This window comes from Empidonax traillii, unplaced genomic scaffold (assembly GCF_003031625.1).
Source record: "Empidonax traillii isolate 1590-97213 ecotype Southwest subspecies unplaced genomic scaffold, ASM303162v1 scaffold187:size1931383, whole genome shotgun sequence".
NCBI lineage: Eukaryota > Metazoa > Chordata > Aves > Passeriformes > Tyrannidae > Empidonax > Empidonax traillii.
Window position 1 is genome coordinate 727691 of NW_020955380.1, and position 21832 is coordinate 749522.

General features: G+C 47.5%; 1 protein-coding gene across 2 annotated transcripts in view; it reads left to right on the top strand.

Moving 5' to 3' along the window:
- Positions 1-21405, top strand: part of LOC114058794 (high mobility group protein HMGI-C-like) — a 57532-nt gene extending 36127 nt beyond the window's left edge. For both annotated transcript variants that reach the window (XM_027886501.1, XM_027886502.1), the window contains exons 2-6: positions 15245-15352; positions 15930-16016; positions 16459-16506; positions 17847-17937; positions 20971-21405. In XM_027886501.1, the coding sequence (XP_027742302.1) occupies positions 15245-15352; positions 15930-16016; positions 16459-16506; positions 17847-17937; positions 20971-21056 (420 nt within the window). In that variant the 3' untranslated portion in view covers positions 21057-21405. The remainder of the gene's footprint in view (positions 1-15244; positions 15353-15929; positions 16017-16458; positions 16507-17846; positions 17938-20970) is intronic.
- The last annotated feature ends 427 nt before the right edge of the window (positions 21406-21832 follow it).

Here is a 21832-nt window from a genome sequence, read left to right on the forward strand (position 1 = left end):
AGCTGATGTTTCAAAATAGATTGATTTTTCTGCAGGATTGTTCTTTTAGTTCCCTTCCCTTTTCTTCTTAATGAAGACTTCTGATATCTGTGGAATCTGAATTCTACCTCGATTGAAATGGCACCGCTGCTATCAAAATTCAAAGCCTGTATCTCAAACCCCAAGCCACTGAAATCCCTGGCAAACCTAGCACCTGGTTAATGAATACATCTCGAGGAGCCCAGATACTTTATTTTCATTTCTGTCACACAGTTAGTGTTTTTGATCTGCCCATTAAAGAAGCAAGGTGAAAGAGTAAGAACTTGCCTGTCTCTGCATTATCTGCCTGTGACAAGCTGCCAGTGGCTGCTGCATCTGATCAGCTGTAATATTCAGGACTGATTTCTGGATAGCAAACCACTGATTTTGTTTAGGATCAGAACAGGGAAAGAGGCCTGACTTTCCCAGCAGTTGTGATCCTGTCAGTGAGATGAAAAACAATGAAATTCGCGGCATGTGAAACCCTTGGAATGAGAGAAAATGAAAGCCCTGGTAAAGAAACTGGGAGAAAACAAAATGACAAAGGAACAGGGGGACACACGTGAAGTGCATGTGCAGGAGAAGAGAAATGGGGCAAATTGACTCCCTTGGAAGGATGCTGAATTCCCAGAGACCCTGGTGTGAAAAGGGGAAGGTTTGTGGAGAACCTCTAAAATATGCCGTGAATGAGGATGGGGGTGGGAGATGGAGAAATCCTACAGGGCGTGGAAGCAGAGTAGCTGGATGCTGAGACCTCCTGCAGCACGAGGGGTCCCCTCCTCTCAGGGGTCACATGGCACCAAACCTTGGAGACCTCAGACTTTGCTCTTTGAAATTAAAGTTTTTAAAGACAGGAAAGGCAGTGGTCAACAGTGAAGAAGTGTTGAAAAACCCTGAGACTGACTGGCTGCCCAGTACAGTGCTGGGTGAAATTTCATGTGAATAAAAGTGAAATGAGGTGTGCAGAGAAAACCAGTGATTGTTGTGCATATAAAATCATGGGCTTGGAGTAGACTGGGATCTTGGGGTTATGTCAGATGGCCCCATGAAAGAATCAGGTCAGGCTTAAGAGAAAGACAAATCAAATGCTGGAAGCTGAGAAAGAACAAACCAGAAGACACTTGTTCTGTTCTCTGTGTTTGTGTGTTTGGTTTTAATGTTGTTTGGGTTCATTTGTTTGTTTTGATTTAAAAAAGCCTGATGTGCTTTCACCTTGAATACAACATCTTGTTTTGTTTTCTTCATCCTCAAGGAGTTTACTAGACATGGGAAAGCTCCAAGAATAGCTTCTGTATAGGATTGAATGAGAAATCAGCAGCAGCTTGGGGGAGACATGGCTGAGAAGTATAGACAAGGTGGAGGAGCACGAGTAGGGATTGTTCATTGCCTTCCTCTATGCAAGAACAAGGGGATTCCATAGAAAACCTTGGCTTGAACCATCATAAATGTTCTTACCTGTTATATCCTAGAGTGATTTTTCTCATGTACAATGGAATTGTCCTTCCTAAGGAACAGCCTTTCCTGTCTGTCTTTCCTCAGAAAAGGGAAGACAGGATTTTACCCTTTAGATAAAAACCTGTCTAATAATTTATGGATTCACAGTTCTGGCCCAGTCTCCAAATAGAGGTTTGGCTGCGGAGGGAGTTTCCTCGCCCAGATGAATCTCTGTCACTGGTATTTATGCCACACATGCATGAGAATCCTTTTGATCTCTGTAGGCATCTGGAATTCTTCTGCTTGGCTAACTGGCAGCAAGCCTGGCTCATCGGAGCTGGCAGCTGCAAAGGTGGAGACTGATCAGAAATAGCGGGGAATTGGCAGGACCCTTTCTGGAGGCCCCTCTTCCTTGGGCTGTGAAGGTTCTGCGCTACTAATTGCTGTGTTGGCACCATCGCTTATAGAGCCACCTGTGCCACCTCTGTCCCCACAGCACGGGGCCTTCTGTGAGAGCTGGGAAAGGGAGGAAGTGAGAAGGGGGTGGTTGGAAGGGGCTCAGGGATCCAGGTGGACTTAGAGCACCTGCATGTTCTCACATAGTCTGTCTTACTGGGCTAAATACACCTGATTTGCTGTCTGCAAATCCCAGTCGATCTGTGGCTTAAGGACCCTGGGGAAAGTGCTGGGGTGGAGGAGTATTTTATTGCCAGCAGGCCGACCCCACCTGCATTAGCACAGGCCCCGTCCAGAGGTCAGCTGGGAGGGCTGAGCAGGACTTCTCACATCGTGTAGGCTCCCTCTCTTTTATGTGCATCCTTACAGACCTGAGCTCTGATCTCTTGTCTCTGTGCAAGGTGTGTGTAATGTTTAGGTCATAAAGATTAAGGCTTGTGTTTGTCCCTGTACGTTTAGCACTTAAGGAGAAAAATCAACACTTATCAGGAGAGCCTGTGTGAGTGGCTCTTTCCCAACTAATCCCTACTTCCATCACTTCCCTCACTGAGTTCTGTTTCTCTGCCCCAGTCCTCTCAGCACACCACCACTGTCACCTTTAATAAATCCATGTGTGCCTAGCAGAGGGGTGTTTTGATGGGTGTGTAATTGCTTGGGAGTCCTTGGGGCTTTTCCTCTAAGGAAGCAATGGAGAGTAAGTGGTTTGCCAGAGTTCAGAGTGGTGCTGCTGGAGTTAGGGAAGGAAAGAAGTGGTGTGAAGTACCTGAGGTGTCAAAATGGTAGAGCCAGAATGCTGATGTGCAAGTGAAGTGTGCAGAGAAGAGAAAGGAAACAAAAGGATTTGAAGAACAGACTGACCAGCAATTTTTAAATCAGATTTTCCTCGTGTTTGATTTCTAACAGCTTGTAATCAGCTAATGCTTGTGCTGTCAAAGCAGGTGTTTGACCATCACTGCAGGTTCCAAGTTGCATGTGTTTCAGTGACTGGTGGTTTCTGAAAGCCTTGCCTGCTCAGCCGTGAGCATAAACGCTCGTGGGTGTCTTGGTGATGGGGGGGAAGAAGCCTGCAGGTTTCCCTGTGGGAAATGTGTGGGCAGAGTGCCGCTGTGTGGTGACACGGAGCACGGCGTCCTTGGCACTGCAGGTTTGAAAGAGCGTCTCTTTGAACTTAATGGAGGTGGGACTGATTTCTTCCCAGGATTTGGGGTGTGCCTGGTAAAGGAGCGGGAGCAACACTTCAGGCCCTTACATTTTGATTTTATGTTGTTTTTCCTTCCCTTCTCTCTCCCAGTAAATGTGTTCTTTTTCCAGTCATATAATGTTAACATCATGCCTTTCCTCAAAGGATAGTGAAATAAAGGGATAAGGACAGGACATATAAAGATAATATATTGTTTTGAAATTTTGTCTGGACTATATCCTACAGATTGTGTCAGGTATGAACAACACAAGTTCAGGGACTTAAGGCTGTGCTTTCATATACTTGTGCCAGTGATGCTGGGGCTGTACTGTGATCATACCTCTGTTACAGTGTGCATTCTGCACCCCAGTGCTAATACTGAGACTAAAGTTGTCTTAGTCCCTTGTCCTGACGTCCTCCTAACTTGGTCGTTTGCCTTTACTAAGCAGGTCTCGCCCCTTAGTTCTTGCTTTTCAGTACCTTGTAGCTCAAGGTCCTTAAATGTTAATTCTGTGGGTAACTTGCTTTGGTTCTGCTCCAGGGAAGGGAATGCTTCCTTCTGAAGTTGTTTGTAAGGCTGAATGGAAAAGAGAGCAACAATAACAGCAGCCACCTTGCCAGGGGCATAGCCTGTGGGCTCTACCTGTGCTGTGAGCCTGGCTCTGGCTCTGCTGCTGAGCCATCAGTGTGCTCAGGGGCTCTTTGCACACATCCTCCCCAAACAGCCTGAATCCATGAGCTCTTCAGCCCAGTCAAAAGGAATTTGGGAGTATTTAGTACATGTGAGCTTCCTCTTTCACTCTTGTAAGGCCTAGGAGGATTCAACCAGTGATGTCGTGAAGCTGCTCATGGGATACACGTTGTTAAATCAGGGAACACGGCAGGCACTGCCTTGTCATCAGCATGGATTTCCTAAGACATGCCAATGATTCTGTTGGCCTTTGGTCTACTTGAGAACTTTCTATGGGAACACTGGAAGGAGGACACAATCACAGCTTGTGGATTGCAATCTTCAGAAGGGCCCTGTTCAGATGTGGAGGAGAGACAGATTTGTCTTACACTGCATCTCTCTCCCAGAAATTCAGGCTTCCCAGCTGGAATGTGCAATACCCTCTTGCCAGCAAAGTATCTTTGGGTATCTGTGTCTCTTCATGAGGAGCTGCTGCATTTCCTTTGAACACCCCTCCTTCATGTGGTACCGCTGTGCTGCTCCTTTGGATGGCCTGATGGATTAACCGTGGGCCTGGGCTGTCTCCCTCAGACATGTACATCTTCCTCCACATGTACAGCTACCCCAGCCTTTGGGGGGCTGCTTGCCACTGCTGCCAGTCTGTGCTCCCCAGCCATAAGATTGCTGCTCTGCATCTCAGGGGAAGGTCCTCTGGTGTGGAGTGCCTGCCTTGGATCCTTAGGCTGATGCTCTTGGTTGCCTCTGGTCGCAGATGAGAATTCTCCAGTCTTTACTTTCCCCCTGGGATCTAGTCCTCATTCACATTCAGCTCTCTGCTAGTGCAAGGTTCATTTTGTGTTACAAAGGTCCTTCAAGGCCGTCCCCAGGCCATCTTTCACAATGTCTCCACATGGCTTTATCGAGCAAAGTGTGAGCTCTTTCTAATTCGAGCTGCACCTTTCTTGCCTGCAGCAAAGCTGTTCCCTCTTCACTTTGCATTCTCAGTTGTCCCACCTTCCTTGTCTGCATGTTGTCAGAACAGTAGCTGTCTCTTTCTAGAAAGGTAGAAAAAGGTCACCCTTCTTACCAGCTGAGAGCGTTTATGGCATTGGCTTACCAGGATTTATCCTTATTGTTGCAAGAGTCAAATTCTACCACATCTGGTAATTAATTGACAGAATTTGGGGCCTGAAATAGTGAAATACTCTTTAGCTTTCCCAATGTGAGTCACAAGCTCTGTAGCTGTAGAACCAGCTGGATTCTAAAGCCTCGAAAATAACACACAGCCAGTTCAGGAGGTTTTGCAGCCCTGGAGAACAAGTAGAAGTTAATTCTGGTTCCCCAAGAATCACCTAATCTGGCCCTTTGATATGTACAGTTCTGCATAAACATACTTAACCACGACCTAGTTAGAAACTTCATGTCACAGAAAAGAGAGTTGGGAGGCAGCCCAAGGAGTTGCCAAACACACTTTTCATCTCTTGTGAAACCTTATTACCATCCATGCCAGTCCTGCTGCATGTGTGTGACCCATTTGTAGTTTCTCCATGGGAAGAGGCTCCACAAACTCATAACTTATTCCAGTGGTTTGCTGACTGGACCATTAAGTCATTAGACTTTCCTCGGTGTTCAACTTTCCCTTCTGCATTTAAACCAACTTTTTATCCTATCCACACGTTATTACTTTCCTAGATGCTGCACTGTTCCATTATCATATCCTTTCTGTTCTCCTATCTCTAAGTTTAACAACCCAGTTTCTCAATCTTTCCTCACAGGCCATGTTTTCTAAGCCTCTGATTTTTTGGAGGCCTTCCAGCAAGTCCACAACTTTCTCAAAGTGAGATTTTTGTAACCCTGTGTCATCCAGAGAGTTTGAAATTGCTGATGAACATAATATGAAAGAATTAAGACATATAGGATTATGGGGCACACTTCCATTACAATCATAAAATAGAGCATGGCAAATCTATTCCTTATCTTGTGGAAATCACACCTCAGCCTAATCTCCAGTTAAAATATTCATTAATACAGCCTGAATAATAAGCATGTACAAAACAATTACTATGAATGTAGCTTTCCTTACACTTAGGAGATACAGGTTTGTGCACCTGAGAGGTTCTGACAAGATCAGGACAGCAGTGAATGAAGCTTTTCATACACACCTGTCTAACAGAAAGGGATTATACACAAATGAATCTCTACTTGGTGTTAGCCTACGTGTATCACACTGTGCCACAGTGACCACTCTGGATTCTGGGAGAGTGAAGATAAGGAATAGGAATACAGGCAGAGAATTGCACTGCACTGTGGTAAAATCTGGATGTTTCCTAAAGGAAACTAGGAACTATCTCAGAGGCACAAACCAGCCCTTGTGTAGGTCGTGTCTTGCTGCAGACAAACCCCTCTTGTGACGTGAATGTTGTGGCAAGGTCACTCAGGAGGGGAAGCCTTGCTGATTTGACCCCCCTTCCATCTAAGGAGCGGGAATTTGGAGCACTCCTGTCCTTTAGATGTGGCTGCTGCTGGTTTTTTAGTGATTGGTCTGGGTCAGGCTTGTTTGTCCTTCGTGGGACCTCCAAGAGAGACATTTGATCAGTGTGCCATTGTGACCAGGCTTCAACCCTGGGTCAGGAGCTGCTCATCTGCACAGCAGCTTTGGGGCAGAAACAGGGCTGCACAGAGCAAGGGAGAGCTGGGCCAAGGGTGAAAAGAACCAGCAGTGCTCCCTGGATAGAAGGAACAGCTTGTGAAGTGAAAGAATCATTTTATGTTCTCCAAGGGCTCCTGGGAGGGGTTTAATGAGGGTAAAGGCCCCTCCTGAAGTAGGCAAACTGCTTTGGTCACCCTCATATTTGGAGATGAGGAGAGTAGAACAAAATCAATTTTTAAATTTTTTTTTTTTTTAAGGCTTAAGGAGTTCAGTCTGTTTTTTAAAAGAACAGTGTGAGTGGACTTGTGATACCAGTGTAGAAGTACCACTGAGGAGAGGAGGTGGGAAGAGTTAGGCTGGGTGCTTTTCTGAGAAAAGGATGACAAGAATCAGCACCTGCAATCTGATAGCACATGAGTCAAACTGTAAATCAGGCACCCTGATTTAGCCACTGGAAAACATGTCCAAGGGTGTGGTGCATTTTCCATCCCATGAGAGCTTCTCATTCCCTACAGTTATCTGAAAGGAGAGTGCAGCCAGGTAGGGGTTGGCCTCTTCTCTCAGGGGACAAGTGACAGGACAAGTGACAGCCTCAAGCTGTGCCAGGGGACATTCAGGTTGAACATCAGAAAAAATTTCATCACTGAAAGGGGGATCAAACATTGGCAGGGGCTGCCCAGGGAGTCACCGTCCCTGGAGGTGTTCAAGAAGCAACTGGACATGGCACTCAGTGCTCTGGTTTAGTTGACATGGTGTGTGGTCAAAGGTTGGATTTGATCTTGGAGTCTTCTCCAGCCTTGATAACTCCATGGGTCTGTGTCTTCTACTCAAGAACACATTTTCTGGGGCTGATGGTTCTGTCAAGTATGAGAGTTTTGGACTCAGTCCAAGGATAATGATGAAGTGGGAGTCATTTATATACAGAACAATCAAATCACTCCTCTTGGCCTTAAATATTAATGAAATTATGAAGTGTGGATATTAAATTGAAGACACTATTCTCAAATATGCGCCCAATAAAGATTAAATAGGACTCCATGTTCCAATTTTGTATTTGACATTTTCTAACTAGAAGTTTAATTTCTAGAATAATGGTAATGTTCTTTAGCACTTATGAACTGTCAACCATCTCTGGTTTAGTGCTGTAGAATCAAGTTTAGTACTTCCTTGCTGGGAAATATTTTCATGAAATGCAGATTTCTTCGTTTCATACAAAGCATAACATTTCAAGTTCTGACTCAGTCATTATGATTAACACTGTGTTTGTACAGCATGTGGACAGCTCTGTCTCTAGTGATATTTGAAAGGAAAATAAAGTCGTTTCATTAAAAAATGAAAGAAAAAAATCTTGAGCCATTTTGCTTCAGACCTGTGTAATTACATGGTGAGAAACGTAGATCCTCCCAAAGAAAATAATGTCTAAACAAGCAAGGTGTTTCCTGTTGTGTGTGTTATCCCCACTTCACGTGTGGGAAACTGGGTGAAAAGAAGAGGTGAGGCTCCTGAGGTCACAGAGGCAGCCCCAAGAACTGGACACACTTCCAGAGCCCCCATGTCCCTGTTTACCCAAGAGATCAGCTCCCCCCTATTAATAAGGTCAGGATTGATATTTTTCCAGACTGCAGTAAATGATTTAGGTGTTGTCCTGACATTTAGAGAAGTTACTGAGGAACTTAAGTGATGCAAATCTTTTATATGGATGACTCTGAGAAAAAAAAATTCGTCTTCAGTTTATTCAGTGGTGCTGTCACTGTAAGCAATTTACTACTTGACATAAAGAAGAGTCTCAGACTTTGTCTCTAAGATAATGCAGTGGCTTTTATACAGGTACAGACTGAGATATTTGAAGTCTGTGGTTTTGCTAATGGTGATGTGCCAAAAAATCCCAGTATACATGTCTTAAATACACCGAGGCAGTCATATGGAAAGTCTTCGTTCTCCTTTGTAGAAACACTTCTGGGGACTTTTGTGAGCTCTAATGGTTGTTCACATAATTAATACAGAATCCCTAACTTAGAGCCCCGCAACATCTCCTTTCTAAATACGTTTGTGCTCAACTGAAGTCAGCTTCCCATTTTTATCTGTGGCTTTTAGTAAATGCCCTGAGCGCATTTTGCTCTCGGATTAATAACCACTTTGTCATCCCAAGCCTTCCTTGGGCCTCCCCATTTGGGATTCTTGTTTTGCTTTGGTTTCTTTCATAGAACAGGGTCAGCGTGATCCTTTCTAGCACTTGTAAAGAGGGAAGTCTTTACTTAACGATCTGCCACCTTTAGTCAGATAAATCATTTCACATTTGGAAACCGGCCTGGTTTTCTGTCAGCGGGGCAGTGGTACGAGCGGGCTGGTGCAAGCGGTGCGGTTGGGGATTTTTCTGGCTCTTGGCCGTGTCATTTGGTGTGGGATCCCGGCGGGTTGGGGCGAGCTGGTTTCGGTTGCTGTCACTGCTCAGGGCTGCCGTCAGAAGGGGAGCGCTGGCAGCGCTGGCTGTTTCCATATCGCGAACCGGGAGCGCAGCAGACAGCGCCGTGGGGCTCCTGAAATGAGTGTGTGCACAGGCCTGGGGTAGCTGCCTCTGCCGGGGCAGCAGGGTGTCAGCTGCTGGACACCGCTGGCTGTCGCTCCTGCCTTCCCTGCTAGCTCTGCTGGGCTCAGGTCAAGCAGTGCTGCCCAACTGCTCCGCAGGTAAATCGCGTTCCTTTCTTACTGTAGCGTTTGAAATGTGTGTGCAGAGCCCATCTGCAGGGGGCTGCAGGTTAAAGCTTGGGGATCAATGCATTGCAGCTTGGTAATTGAGAGACTGTTTGGAAGTAGGTTAAGGTAGAGGGCTTGCTGCCTCCTGTGTCCCCTGTCACGACGCCAGTCCTCACCAGGAAGTGCAGAGGGCCTTCTCCTGGGCTTGCACAAGTGGACAGTGCTTTGCAGATGTCAGTAGCTGGGCTGAACACCATAGTCATTCTGCAGAGGAACGAGGCTCGATGCTATCTGAAATGAGAACTGCGATTTTTTTTAATCTTTAGTAAGCACAGATTTCTCCTTTTTACTTTGATTTTCCTGTAAATACTGTTGGTTTTTTTCCTGTCAGCGTATCTCTGCAGTGCTTAGGGTGCTTGCTTTTTGGTGAAAGTGTCTAGACAGACTTTTAAGATAGGAAAGAGTCCTTTAGAAAACATTTGGGTGTTAGGGCAAATTCCCTAGGGGAGAATTTTAACAGGCTCATAATGCCAGGGAGTCTCCAATCTGCAGAGAAGCATTAAGTCCCACTGACCTGGCTTGAGACTTTTGGGATAAGTGCTGGAAGTGTCCTGAGAATGAATGAGAAGTGTCTCAGAGCTCAGGCAGTGGCCTCAAGGCTTGTGGTCCTGAGTTTGGTACATGAGTTTCCTCAGAGAGAGTGATCTGGGTCCCCTGCCCACTATGGTGTGGGAGTGGGGAGAGGTTCTGAGTGGCTCTGGGGAGCCCCAGCTCCCACTCCAGTGCAGCGCTGTGCCAGATTCCCAGGGCAGGGAATTTACAGCTTTGGGCCAAACTAGTCCCACGAGCCTTCAGCTTCCTGGGGAAAGAGGGTGAGGGTGTGTTTTGCTGCTCAGCGGGATGTGGCTGATCCTGAGCTGTATTTCTGCAGTTGTGACGGCCTCTCCTTTGTGCTCCCGAGCACAAGACACGGGGGGCTGCTGGTGCCTTCCTCTAACAATGCCCTGCTCTGTTCTCTGCTGTTGGGAGTTCTTAGTGTCACTCTACAAATAGGGATGACTTATTTAGTTGCTCCATCCCAGGCTGAGGGAAGTGTAAATATCTCACTTTTATTCCATAACCTTCTAGGCAGAAAATGTGAAGTGTAGAAAGATTGTATGACTTGCACAAGTCCAGAGTCAGGAAAAGATTCCAGGTCTCTCTTCCTCACTAGTCTTGGTATCCAGCAGTGCTTTTCCACCACTTCCTGGGATGGTGAACTCCCTCCTTGCTTTGCTGGCTCTGAGCATATGAACCTGGGGCTTTGGCAGGGCTTGGAAGCTGATGACACTGAGGTAGGATTGAGGTTGAGCTCTTGAAAACTGAGGCAACCTTCAGGGAAAGTCCTGCATATGCAGACATGAACAGGACCTCAGTGCAGCTGGCACTGCACACGTGGCCTGACTCATTCTACAGGCAAGTGCAAAGCCCTTGAGCAGGTCACTCGCAGTGATGTGAAGCAGGGGCACCCATACAATCCCTGTGTTTTTTGTGCTCTTTAAGCTTAAATAGTTTGTCTTCTGACCTGAGTATTTTATCAGCCAGGATATGCTGGAGGTGCTGGAATAGCTTGCTGGTTGAATCACTTTTGGGGCTGGTGCTATTAATGTTCTACAAGAACTGAATTTTCCCCATTGAGCTGCTGCTTAGCCCATGTTTCTCAGGTGTGCAAGAGGTTAAGTTAGACAAGCTGTCCTCACTGAAAAGAGTTTTGAGAGTCAGGATCCTTAGAACTGTTGAGCTCACATTGGAAAGAGTGTAAATAACAATCAAAATGATCAGGAGATATGATCACATCCAAGAAACAAACAGGCTGGCTTGTTCAGACAGGCAAGGTGTGAGGGTGGTCACCTTAACCTGTTTATCTGGTAGAGTGGGTTGAAAAATGGAGAAGAGAGGAACATTGCTGCTGTAGGGCTCTGGTGTGATGCAAGAACAAGTGACAATAAATTGCTCATTATGAAGAAAAACCCCAACAGGCAATGAACTAGGAGACTTTTAAGCATGAGATCAAAGAAGCCTTAGACTTAGCCACTCAAAGTAGTCAGGGAAATCACCGGAGATGTTAGTTCTGGTTTTGAGAAGTGATTTATGAAACTATGGCAGTTATCTGCTGTTGCCACAAGCTTGATTTCATAGCCCGTAAGTTCCTCATTTTGCAGAAAAATCTGGCAGAAGAGGCACATTTGCCAGAGTGTTGCTGCTGCTGCTCTTTCCCAAGGGAGCTGTTCCAGGTCCTGGCTATCCTGCTGTTCAGGTGGAACAGTCCACGGGGAACCGCTACAAGCTGTGTTATTTCTTGATCTGCGGCGAGATCTGAAAAGATCTGAGCATTTGATTTCTCGGAAGGTGAAAGTAATTTCTCATAATGCGAGTGCAGCTCGTTATTGCTGCAGTTATTGGAATGAGGAGTTTCTCTCTGCCTGGCCTCCTTCGTCCTCCTCTTTCGATGCCTTACCTAATCACGTCTTTTATCCTCCTCTGCCTGATGCGGGGCTCGGGCCAGATTTTTCCCTCCCTCTTTTACCAGAGGGAGTGAAGAGTGACCATGTTCACGTCAGTGAATTTACCCTGGGTTTGCTTTCTCACACGTTGACAGCAGCACAGTGGTGCTGCGCTGCTAAGTGGGAGTTGTGCTTGGTAGATAGCTTTTCCTGTTATTATAGAGACAGCGACAGAGTTAAGGCTGTAATGAAGGGTCTCCTATAATCACACTCCTATTATCCCTTGAAAAAGGCTTTGTGAGCCTTTATTTTGTATGTGAGTACTGCAGCCAGAGAGCTGCTTTCTGGCAGTGTTGCTGTGAATCATGCACATGGTTTGGGGGTTTTAGTAGGATGCCTCGAGCATCCACACTGTGTTTCTCCCGAAGACAGAGCCTAAAATTCAGCCTCCCTGAGGAAACAGAGGGAGGGGTACTGCTGTATAATATACCTGCCCGAGTCAGCAGGCTCATCCCCAAAGCTTGCTCTGTAACCTCTGGGAAGGGAAAAGTCCCTCAAGAGCACTGTTCAGTGCTCTGTATTAGGCTACAACTCCACAGCCCCCCAGGGGAAGCCTTGCTCTCCTGAGAACTTGTTATGGTAGGACAACTGGCTTTGTACCACCTCAGTCGAGATGTAAAGCACTGTCACTGTGAGCATCCCCTGTCCTCTGCCAGGTGCCTGGGAGTGTACCTGGGACATGAGGTGCTTTCTTTTTGGTGATGTCTCTGCAACACAGAGGCCTCAATACTGCCACAAATGTGCAATCCCACACCTGCCCCATTTGCAGAGCTGTGTATGTGGCTGACATAGTGGTGATTTCAGGCCCTCAGATAGACAGGCTTTTGAGATCTCATGCCCTTGTGGACAGTCTGTGGGCCTGAGATTCAGCCCTGCTGGCTCCAATCCCCGCAGGGAGTGCAGTGACCCTGCAAGGTATATGTGGTTTTTGGTACACAGTGGGAGTCATTATGGGTTTGGGGGTTTCTGTGTATACATGAAAGCTGTTGTTGAGAAATGTGAAGCTGAATTTCAGTGGGTGCTTTTGCTTTGCCTGGGTCTTGCATTGAGTCATGTGAAGCTCACAAAGGCCCTGAGGGCTGGTGCTTGTATAGCTTTGCTTGTGTGTTTTTCTTTTCACGTGAGGCTTCAAGAAGTGTGTGCCTTTGGTGGGTGATGAGAAGGTAAAAGAGATGTACAAAGACTTCTGTCTTCTGGCAGTCTCTGCATTTGCCTGCAGCCCTGCCTGCAGAAAGCTTGCCAGATACATGACAGACATTGTAGAGTGCATCAGCCTACCAAGGCTTAGCAAACAGTCACTGGGCAAAAACTGACTTTGCACTGGGGGGAAAATGAATTCTCTACACTGTGGTTGCTCCCACTTCAATACTGACATGCCAAATTTGGGTTCAATGCAGGTTTCAGTAGCAGTGAACTTGTGAGAGAGGTTGTGCCAATAAGAGCAGTGGCTTCAGTGTCTGTCGTGACTGCGACCATTATGCTGGAATAGGAAGTGAAGGTTGAGAGTTCTCCTGCAGCATCTGTCAGTGGCATTGTCAGATTCTGCGTGTCCAGCCTGTGGTGACCAAGCAAAAAGTGCAATCTGAGACCAAAAACCAGAATGCAAATGCTTAACTCCACCCTCCTGTCAGGACAGCCTGCCCCAGATAAGCAGCTGTAATCTCTTCCCAGGGACCTGGCTTGGACAGCACTTTCACACTTGTCTGTTCTCATGGCTGTGTCTGTTCCCCTTCCATGGGTGGCTGAGGGAAGGCTCAGGCTCCAGAGGTTTCAGGCCACTTCTGACTCTGGGCTGATCCAGCAGCAGATGTGTGCAGCATGAGGAGGGGCTGGCTTAGACCTGCCTTTGGGAGAGAGGCTGAGGCTTCTGTGGGGCAGTCCAGTGCACTTCACTGCCTCTCTGCTGCCTCAGCGGGCCCCAAATGCCAGCACCAGCCTGTCTGAGCCCCAGTTCTGACCAGTAAAGGCAGGCACAGGGAACAGTGGCTGGCCAGAGGGCAGTGCATTTGTTGTCATCTTCAATTAAGGCACTCTCATCTTTGCAACCTGAACATCTGATCGAACTACAAAGCTCTGGTTCCAGTCTGTAAAAGCACAGCTCTTCTCTAAAAGAGACTGCAAGTGTTTCATGCTTATCTCTCAGGGATGTGGTGGCAACTGTGAGTGGCTTGCAAGTACAAAGAAACTTTTTTTCCCTAACTGTCTCCGCTCCAGATGCAGCCTGAACTCAGAGACCTGCGCTGTGGTTTTTCCATCGCTCTCTGATCAGAGGGTTTGATAGAAAAGCCGAGTGTGCAGCGGCACCTGTGAGCTGGGGCCCAGCAGTGGGCACAAAGGGGCATCCAGGGAGTTCACCCGGCAGGGCTGCTCATGCATGAACTGGAACTGAACCCAGCTGGCCCTCTAGCAGTATTTTGAAGAAAAAAGTCACACTTGTACGTGGTGCAGCTGTGCCCTTGCTTGCAGTACTGCCTTTACTGCCTCGGGTAGAGCTGCCACAGGGACCTGGGGACACAGCAGCGCTCAGGCCGAGGGGACAAAGAGCTCTTTGAGCTTCGCTGTTGTTACCTTTCATTTAGCAGGTGGAAAAGGAGAAATAAAGCAGGTAAAGCAAAGAGCTGTAAAAAAACATTCCTCAGGTGGAGGTAGAAGAGCTTCTGTAGGTAAGGCAGGTTATAGCTGCAGTGTCTAGGTGAGAAGGGGAGGGTGATGGCTTTGCAGAGAAGGTAGAAGTGCAGGGTTCATTTATACGCTCCTGCTTTCCTAAGCATTAAATGGAGCTATTTTCTCAACTGTACTATTCTCAGCTACTTATTTTGTGGTAAGAACAACTGATAAATGAGCATTCAGCTACCTTTGTCCAATCTGGGGGACTTGTGTTACAAAGGAAACACTGAGCCTCATGGAGGGCCAGAGGCTGAGTGCTCTGAATGGGGCCGGGCATCTCTCCAGCCAGTGCCTGTTCAGTCAGTGATTAGGAACCAACTCTTGAGGGGCAGCTCCAGAGCCTGACTTTGCAGAGTGTGTACCCTGATATGTGTTCTCTCAAGCACCCTCATGTAAGGCTCTCTCTTTGCTGGAGATTTTGGTTTCAGGGTTAGTTTTGCCATGTGATGATATGGGAGCTCTCAATGAAGCTTTGCCCTTGAATAGTGCGTTTATTGCTCGCCACCACCACTTTATCTCCCACTTCCCTCTTCAGGCAGAGGAAGCCTCCAAAGAGTGGAGTTCAGAGAGCTGCAGACACTGATTTTGTTGGTTCAGATGAAACTGGCCAAGGAGGGGAAAGGTAGATACAGGTAGTAAGTAGCATGTTCTGTGCCTGGAGCTCCTGTGGCCAAAAGCCTCAGAAAGCTGAAGAATATGCCAGGTGAGAGAGGGATTCCAGAAGTTTATAAAGCACAGTTATGCTTCTAACAGTCTGCTGGGTCCCAGACTCTTCCAGCTGATAAAAACAACAGCAAGCTGTCATGCCTGGTTCTCTCTCACCGCTTCAGCCTTGCAGGTAGAGGAGAATCTGTAACAAGATAGGGGAAAAAAGGACACAAGATTATTTTTGTATGGGCTGGGAAAGAAACCTGTTGGATTTTAATCTGCAGACTGTGAGAAGTGCCAAGATGAGCAACGAGAGGCCAGACAACCCTGTCTCATCTATACCGACCGAGGGCCAGAAGAAAAAGAGGGGAAGACCAAGGAAGCAGCCACAGGTGAGGGCACATCATCCCAAGAGGCTGCCTGAGGCTGCTCTGGCATTAGCCTGGTGGGATTTGCAGGCAGCCCTGGGAAGCAGCTCACTAACAAAGAACAAGGGAAGCAAAGAGTTCTGTGGTAAACGTTATTGCTGCTCAGGACAGCAGCAGGACGTGCACCCCGGGGGATCTCAGTCACTGCCCCTGCGGTGCCTCAGGCGTGGCAGGCTGGGACAGTTCGGGCCAGGGAACTTGTGAGGGGAGCTGACCAGCTCTCTGTTGTGAGACTGGGCTCTGCTTCTTTGTTCTGGAGACTTTCAGGTCACCCTCTGTTTCCACACCACCAGTAAGACAGAACAGACAAGGCCTCATTCCAGGAACTTTGTCTGGAGTTCTTGGAACTTACTCATTTCCCCAGCCCCAAAGACAACGGGGTAGGAGTATTGCTGGCCATCTTCTAATGCACCTCATGGGTGGAAAGGCAGAGACAACCAGCTGTTCAGTGGTCTGGGTGCTATTATTGGGGTCCAAGACACATCAGAATGAGTTGTTCCAGGGATCATCCTGCTAAAATGGTTTTCTCCTTTTATCCCAGGAGGACACCATGGAACGGCTGTCAGAGACAAAACCACGAGGAAGGCCAAAAGGAAGCAAGAAAAGGACTACTGTAACTGGGGAAACTGTAAGAGTAAATGGCTTATGTTCTTCATAGGGAGAGAGAAGCTGGCTGTCCCTCTGGAGGCATTGCTGGAGGGACAAGCAGGGAGGCTTCTCTTTGCTTAAAGATGTAGTGAAAGTTGCCCCTCATTCAGCTCAGCTTTAATTGCTACTGTAGGACAAAACAGTTATTGTGGTTTTAGTCCTAACTCACCTCCCAGCCTTTCTGTGTTGCCACTGCCTGTTCAGCAGCTTCCTTCCAGTACTTCTCCTCCACCACTGCCAAATAATCACAACCAGCGCAGTCTGGCAGGTGTTTCCTCCTCAACTGTCCTCAGCTTTTGCTTTCTCTGCTACTTGTGAGACCTTTATAATAAAGGTCACCTTGGCCAAGTTCAGCACCTTAGTCACAGTGCCCAGCAAATGTGAGAACTGAAAATACCTTTCCCCCTTTGTTTTCAATAAAGGCAGAACCTCCTGCTGAGAAGAGGCCAAGAGGGAGGCCCCGCAAGTGGGTGAGTGTGGAGTTCAGTCCTTCTCCCCTTCTCCAGTCTCCTGGGGAACTTCCACCTGTGTTTGCTCTCCTCAGGCTCTCTATCTGCCATGACGTTCTTTCAGCCTGGGTGGCCTGGGAATCATTAGGGAAGGCCTGACTGCCTTCCTGATCTCCCTTGAGATTCAGCTCCCGAAGTATTCTGAGAGCCCAGGAGAGCTGCTGGGCTTAATTCAAGACATACTAAACTTCCATAGGACTTTCCCAGGCTTGGAATGTTAGACCAGAGGATTCCATCCTTTCTCACATTGAGGGATTGTCTTCCCAGGAGTCTTGAAAGACTGAAGTGTTTGCTTAGCAAGTCAGTTTGTCTCAAAAGAAGAAACTTTGAGTCCTGCCAGCAGGAGGCTCTTAATGCAGCAAACAAAGGATTAGTAAGAATCAGTGGCTGAAAATAAAATATTTCAGGTGTGAAAACAAGATGAAAGCTTTTAATCAATAAGGACATTGTCCTCTGGGCAATTAATGGCATGTTATCTGTCATTAGGAGTGATTAAAAACCCCATAACAGCCACAAACCATTATTTAGTGTGCATCACAAAAATTGCTAGACTCAAACCCAAACCTAAGCCCATTTGTGTTATCTTATTTAAATACACTGAGTAAGGAAATCTGGTGTGTTACCAGCACTTAAACCAACAAGCTCTTCAAGTCAGAATCCTCAAGCTCTGTGGAAAAGCATCAGAGACAGAAATGGCTGGAACTTAGAGACTAAAACCTTACCCTGTGAGTTCTGCTGGTGTCATTTGTGGACTGACAAATCTCAAAGACAAGCAGGAACATCTAAAACTTAATGTTTCAAAACGTATCATTCTCACTTTGGTCAGTGAAGCATTCTGATGTTTCGGTTCAAAATTAAACAGCTGAAGAGTTTTTTGGGGTGAGGCAAAACCAAAGCAGAAGAAAAAGAACAGCTATTTGGTTTTTAATTATTGGTAGAAAAAATGTTGGTCAGGACAGGGGAATATCCTGAAACAATGAAAGTATTCTCGAGGATGAAAAAATTTCTCCACAGTTGCATAATGGGCAGATTTTTTCCAAGTGTTGGGCCAAGGCTGGTAATATGGTGGTTTGTTATGGATTCTGACAGTGATTCAGAGACACTTGGGAATGTGTGTGGACACTGCATGTGCTCTTGCTTATGTTTGGATGTAGGAATTGGCCAATGGATGTGCTGTCAGGGCTGCACAGTCCTATTTAAATAACACTGATCAAAGGCTTTTGCTTTCCATCTGCATTTTCTCTCTACCTACCTAGTTTGGGGGGGGGTATTGTTTATTTTTGGTGTTTTTTTCTTTGTAGCCTCAAGCAGTGGTCAAAGAAGGAGAGTCTCAGGAAGGAGATCCTCAGGAAAGCGGTGACTCGAATTTGAACTCGGCACCAACCACCCAAGGTTTGAAATGAGATAATAATTACACGAGACTAAACTGTGCAAACCATGCACGTACCCCCAAAGCTCTGGCACTGGCTGCAGTCATTCTGGTAAATCCTGCAAACAGGAGGATTTGGAAGCTTCCAGGCACATGGCAACAGGAGGGGTAGCACATTCCTTCCATCTGATTCAGTTGTGACTACTGCAGCAGAAGTGGAGGCAGAAAAGAGAGATGGGAGGAGAATCTCTGTGTTTATCTTTCCAAGAAGTCTCGTATCTGAGGTTCTGGCCACTGTTAAAGGTGTGGCTCAGTGAGATTGGCTGGCTGTGTTATGTGCAAAGTGAAAGCAGTCTATTGGGAACGTCTTGCCTTACTTGGCAAAAAGAGAGTAGATGATCCCTTGGTCCCTTTGGGCCATGCCAGCATTCTGGATTAGCTCCAGGTGTCTCCATGATGGTCCTGCTCTCTCCTTCCCGGCTTCTCCTCCCAGGCAGTGCTCTCTGGCAGTGCTGGCATTAGCAGAGGTGCATCAGCAGCACAGAGAACGATGGCACTGGTCAGTTAAAGGTATCTAAGCTTCTCTGAGATCCCAGATAACTGTTCTCTCTGCTGTAGGAATGTACCAGTGCACCACCCAGAGCCCCAGCCTCTCTGCAGCCCTGGGCAAGTACAACTCCAAATCCAGCTGTTCAGGGCTGTTTCTGAGGTAGATTCCTGGAAAACTTGTGTGTGGCTGAGTCCTGCCTTCAGTGAGCCTTGTAGGAAGCCATTCATTGACTGTTGTCCCTCGAGTGGGAGGGGGAAGGGACCAGCAGCCCAGGAGAGGAAGGTGCAGCCTTGGTTTGCCATGTGGCCCCGCTGCCGTTAGCGCTGGGCGTGCAGAGTGAGCCAACAGACACCGGGCAGCCAAACCCAACCTCACGTTCTTAGAAAGTCCCTGGAAATGCCACATGATTGAATGCCAGGGGAGTTAACCTCATCTGCTCAGTTAGTTCAGTTTCCTGCTCCCATATCACTTCCTGCCACGGAGCCGGGCGGTGACATCAGCGGAGCCGCAGGCTCGCGGGTGCTGAGCTCACCTCCGGCCGTCTGAGCATCGCCCCAAACCACAGCCACTGCAGGTGCTTCCTTCTTCCTTTCGGTTCCACTGGGACCAGGACCAGTGACAGGAGGGATCTGTTTCCCCCTGCTGCAGTGAGGCAGCAGCAGGTGTGCCGGGATAGGCGGATGCTGCGGTCAGTGGGAGATGGCCGAGCGGTGCATGATAGCGCAGCCTAAAGCCCTGTGTGAGCTCCTGCTGGGGATGGAGAAGGGAGTCTTGCTGGGGAAGGTGTGCCCTTCTGGAGGAAAACAACAAAAAAAAACAACAACTAGAAAATCAGTGCGAATGAGCATGTGGAATATGAAACCTGGCAGTCCTCTGGAAAACTTCTTAATGGTTATTACTTGCTCAGGAGCTTGAGATGGAGTGGTAATCCTGGCTTAAAACTGCTGGCTGAAAGAGGAAGCTTGCTGTTCTGACTTAGTGGAAGCTATAGATCCTGGGGCTTGTTTGCCAGCACAATGCAGCTGTAGCAGCTTCCAGACAGGTAGTTTGTGGATTAACCCATTCTGTGGATCTGGGTTTAACCTAAGATGCTATGTGCCTGCGAGTTTTAGTGCTACTTGTGCAGGAGGCTGCAGCTCTGAGACTTGTTAGCAGGAGTCTGTGTTCACTTAATGCTCTTCTGCCATAGCCACAGCCAGAGCTTTGGTCATTGAGGGGTTTGTTGATTTGCTTTTTCCTTCCAGGTGAGGGTTTGTGAGGTGCTGCACTAGGGAGGGCAGAGGGGCATCCACGGGCTTGCCCACCCTGCAGGTTGTACACTGAACAACTCGGTGTGGGAAGGAGATCTGCCCTGGGCTTTGTGTCTGCAGCTTTGAGGTGAATTGCTGAAATAAACACTGCCTGCCTGCCTGCCTGCCTGCCTCTCAGGCTGGTATGGGGAAAATCAAGAAATAAGAAGAGCTGAATTAGAAATATGCAAGACTTGCAAGCCTGCCATGGGGCAGAGAGCTGTTTTAAAGCTAGCTGTATTTTTTGCCGTGGCTGTTGGCTGGGGATCTAGTTCTGTTTTTCCCAAGGCATTGGTTATGGGTGACTCCAAGTTATCCAGGAGCAGGCAGGAGTTTGTTAATGGATCAGGCTCTGTTGTGTTCCTACCTGCAGATGCTGCCAGTCACAACTGCGGTGTTCATGTTCTCTGTTTGTCTGAGTCTGAAGCATTTGTCTTCTTTTCCACAAGTACCACTGCCAGAGGAGTGATGACCCTCATTTCACAGCCTCCTAGGCCAAAGAAAGCAGTTGTGGTTTTTCCCAGTAACTGTGCTTGGCTAACAGAGTAGTTACAGGTGTGAGAGGGAAAGAGTTTGCTTTATGGCAAAATTTCCAAGACCCAGTACAAAGCCAGGATGTTGCTCCTTTTTGTCTGTCTCCGCTTCCCTGCGTTCTTCATCGTGCACTTGAGATGGAGCAGCTGCAAACTTCCCTGTCTCTCTGTTCCCTCTGCTGCCCCGGTGGTCTCCTCAGCTCTCCTGAAAGCCAGGGGGTACCCACAGATCACAGCAAGCCCGTGTAGCCAGAAACATTCCCCGTTCTCAGCCAATTTTCAGCCCTTCTGTGCCTCTGCTTTCCTGGTGTTTGACGTTGGATGGGGCACTTCTGGCACTTTGTGTCTGGTGAGGATCCAGGGAAACACATAGCTGCTCTCAGCAGAGGTTGATCGTGAGTTTGCACAGTAGAAGCAGACAATTTCACACCGACTGTCACTTCTGGGCTCTCAGTAGCCTCATGCTGAGCCCTGCTGCCAGGGAAGCCATTTGTGTCAGGAGCCCCGTTTAGCCTGCAGCTGGTACAAGAGCAATGGGAATGTTGCTTTGAAGCCCTTTGGTTGTTTGGGAGTGGATTCTTGTCACCTTTTAACCTTGCACTGGCTCTGTAAGGGGCGCTTGTTTAGCAAGGCTCCTGGACCCAGAGCTCTAACCCTGTCTCCTCCCACGATCTTTCCCTTTAGGCATCACTGGAAAACGCGGTTCCAAGCCCGGCAAAACTGCTGGTTTTAAGAGATCTCAGACTGCCACCCCTGCCACAGCTCAGTAGTGCCACCTGTTCATGTCTTACTGAAGCCAGAGGACTGCAAAGCAAACAGGATTTTTAATGTTGTATTTCAGATTCTTCCTTTGTGATAATTTTGGCCAAGTTCTCTCTCCTGTTTGTCTGCTGGTTTGCTAATCCCAAACACCCAAACAGGGACTTGGGGGAAGAAAGAACAAATGCCTTGTTGGAGAGATGCCTTGCACAGTTTGTAGTGTACCTTTTGTGAGGATATTAATGTTTCTTTAAAAATACTTGGATAACCTGGTGCCTTACCCTGCCACAGACTGCAGTAGTTCAACAGAAAAGTAATGAGCAATGCAGATACAGGAAGGGAAATCTATTTACACAGCAGACTGATGGAGCAGTGCCAAGAGTTGAGTTTGGCTTAGTTGCTCATAGGGGGTTGCATCTCAGACAGCCTTTGAGTCCTTTCCTGACTATATCAGAAAGAAAAAACCTTCATGGCATTTCCAGTGCTGTTGCTCCAGCCCTCAGTAACTCAGATGCTTTAGAGGAAAACTCACACCCTTATGTCTTGGGGATTGATTCTGAAAATTTTATCTCAACATGATCAGCTCAGGGCCATCTCTTATAACTTGCTTTTGGCCTGGTGGTCCCCCCCTGAATTTGAGAGCAGCTCCCAGTGCTTACAAGCTTAGTCACAGCCACTGGATTTCATCCTTCAAAGGAGTGTCTGTAAAGAACCAGTTAGACAAAAGTTACTTTCTTGCAGAGCCTCAGCATTCCATTTAAATTGGCTGTGTCCGCAGTCCATAGCG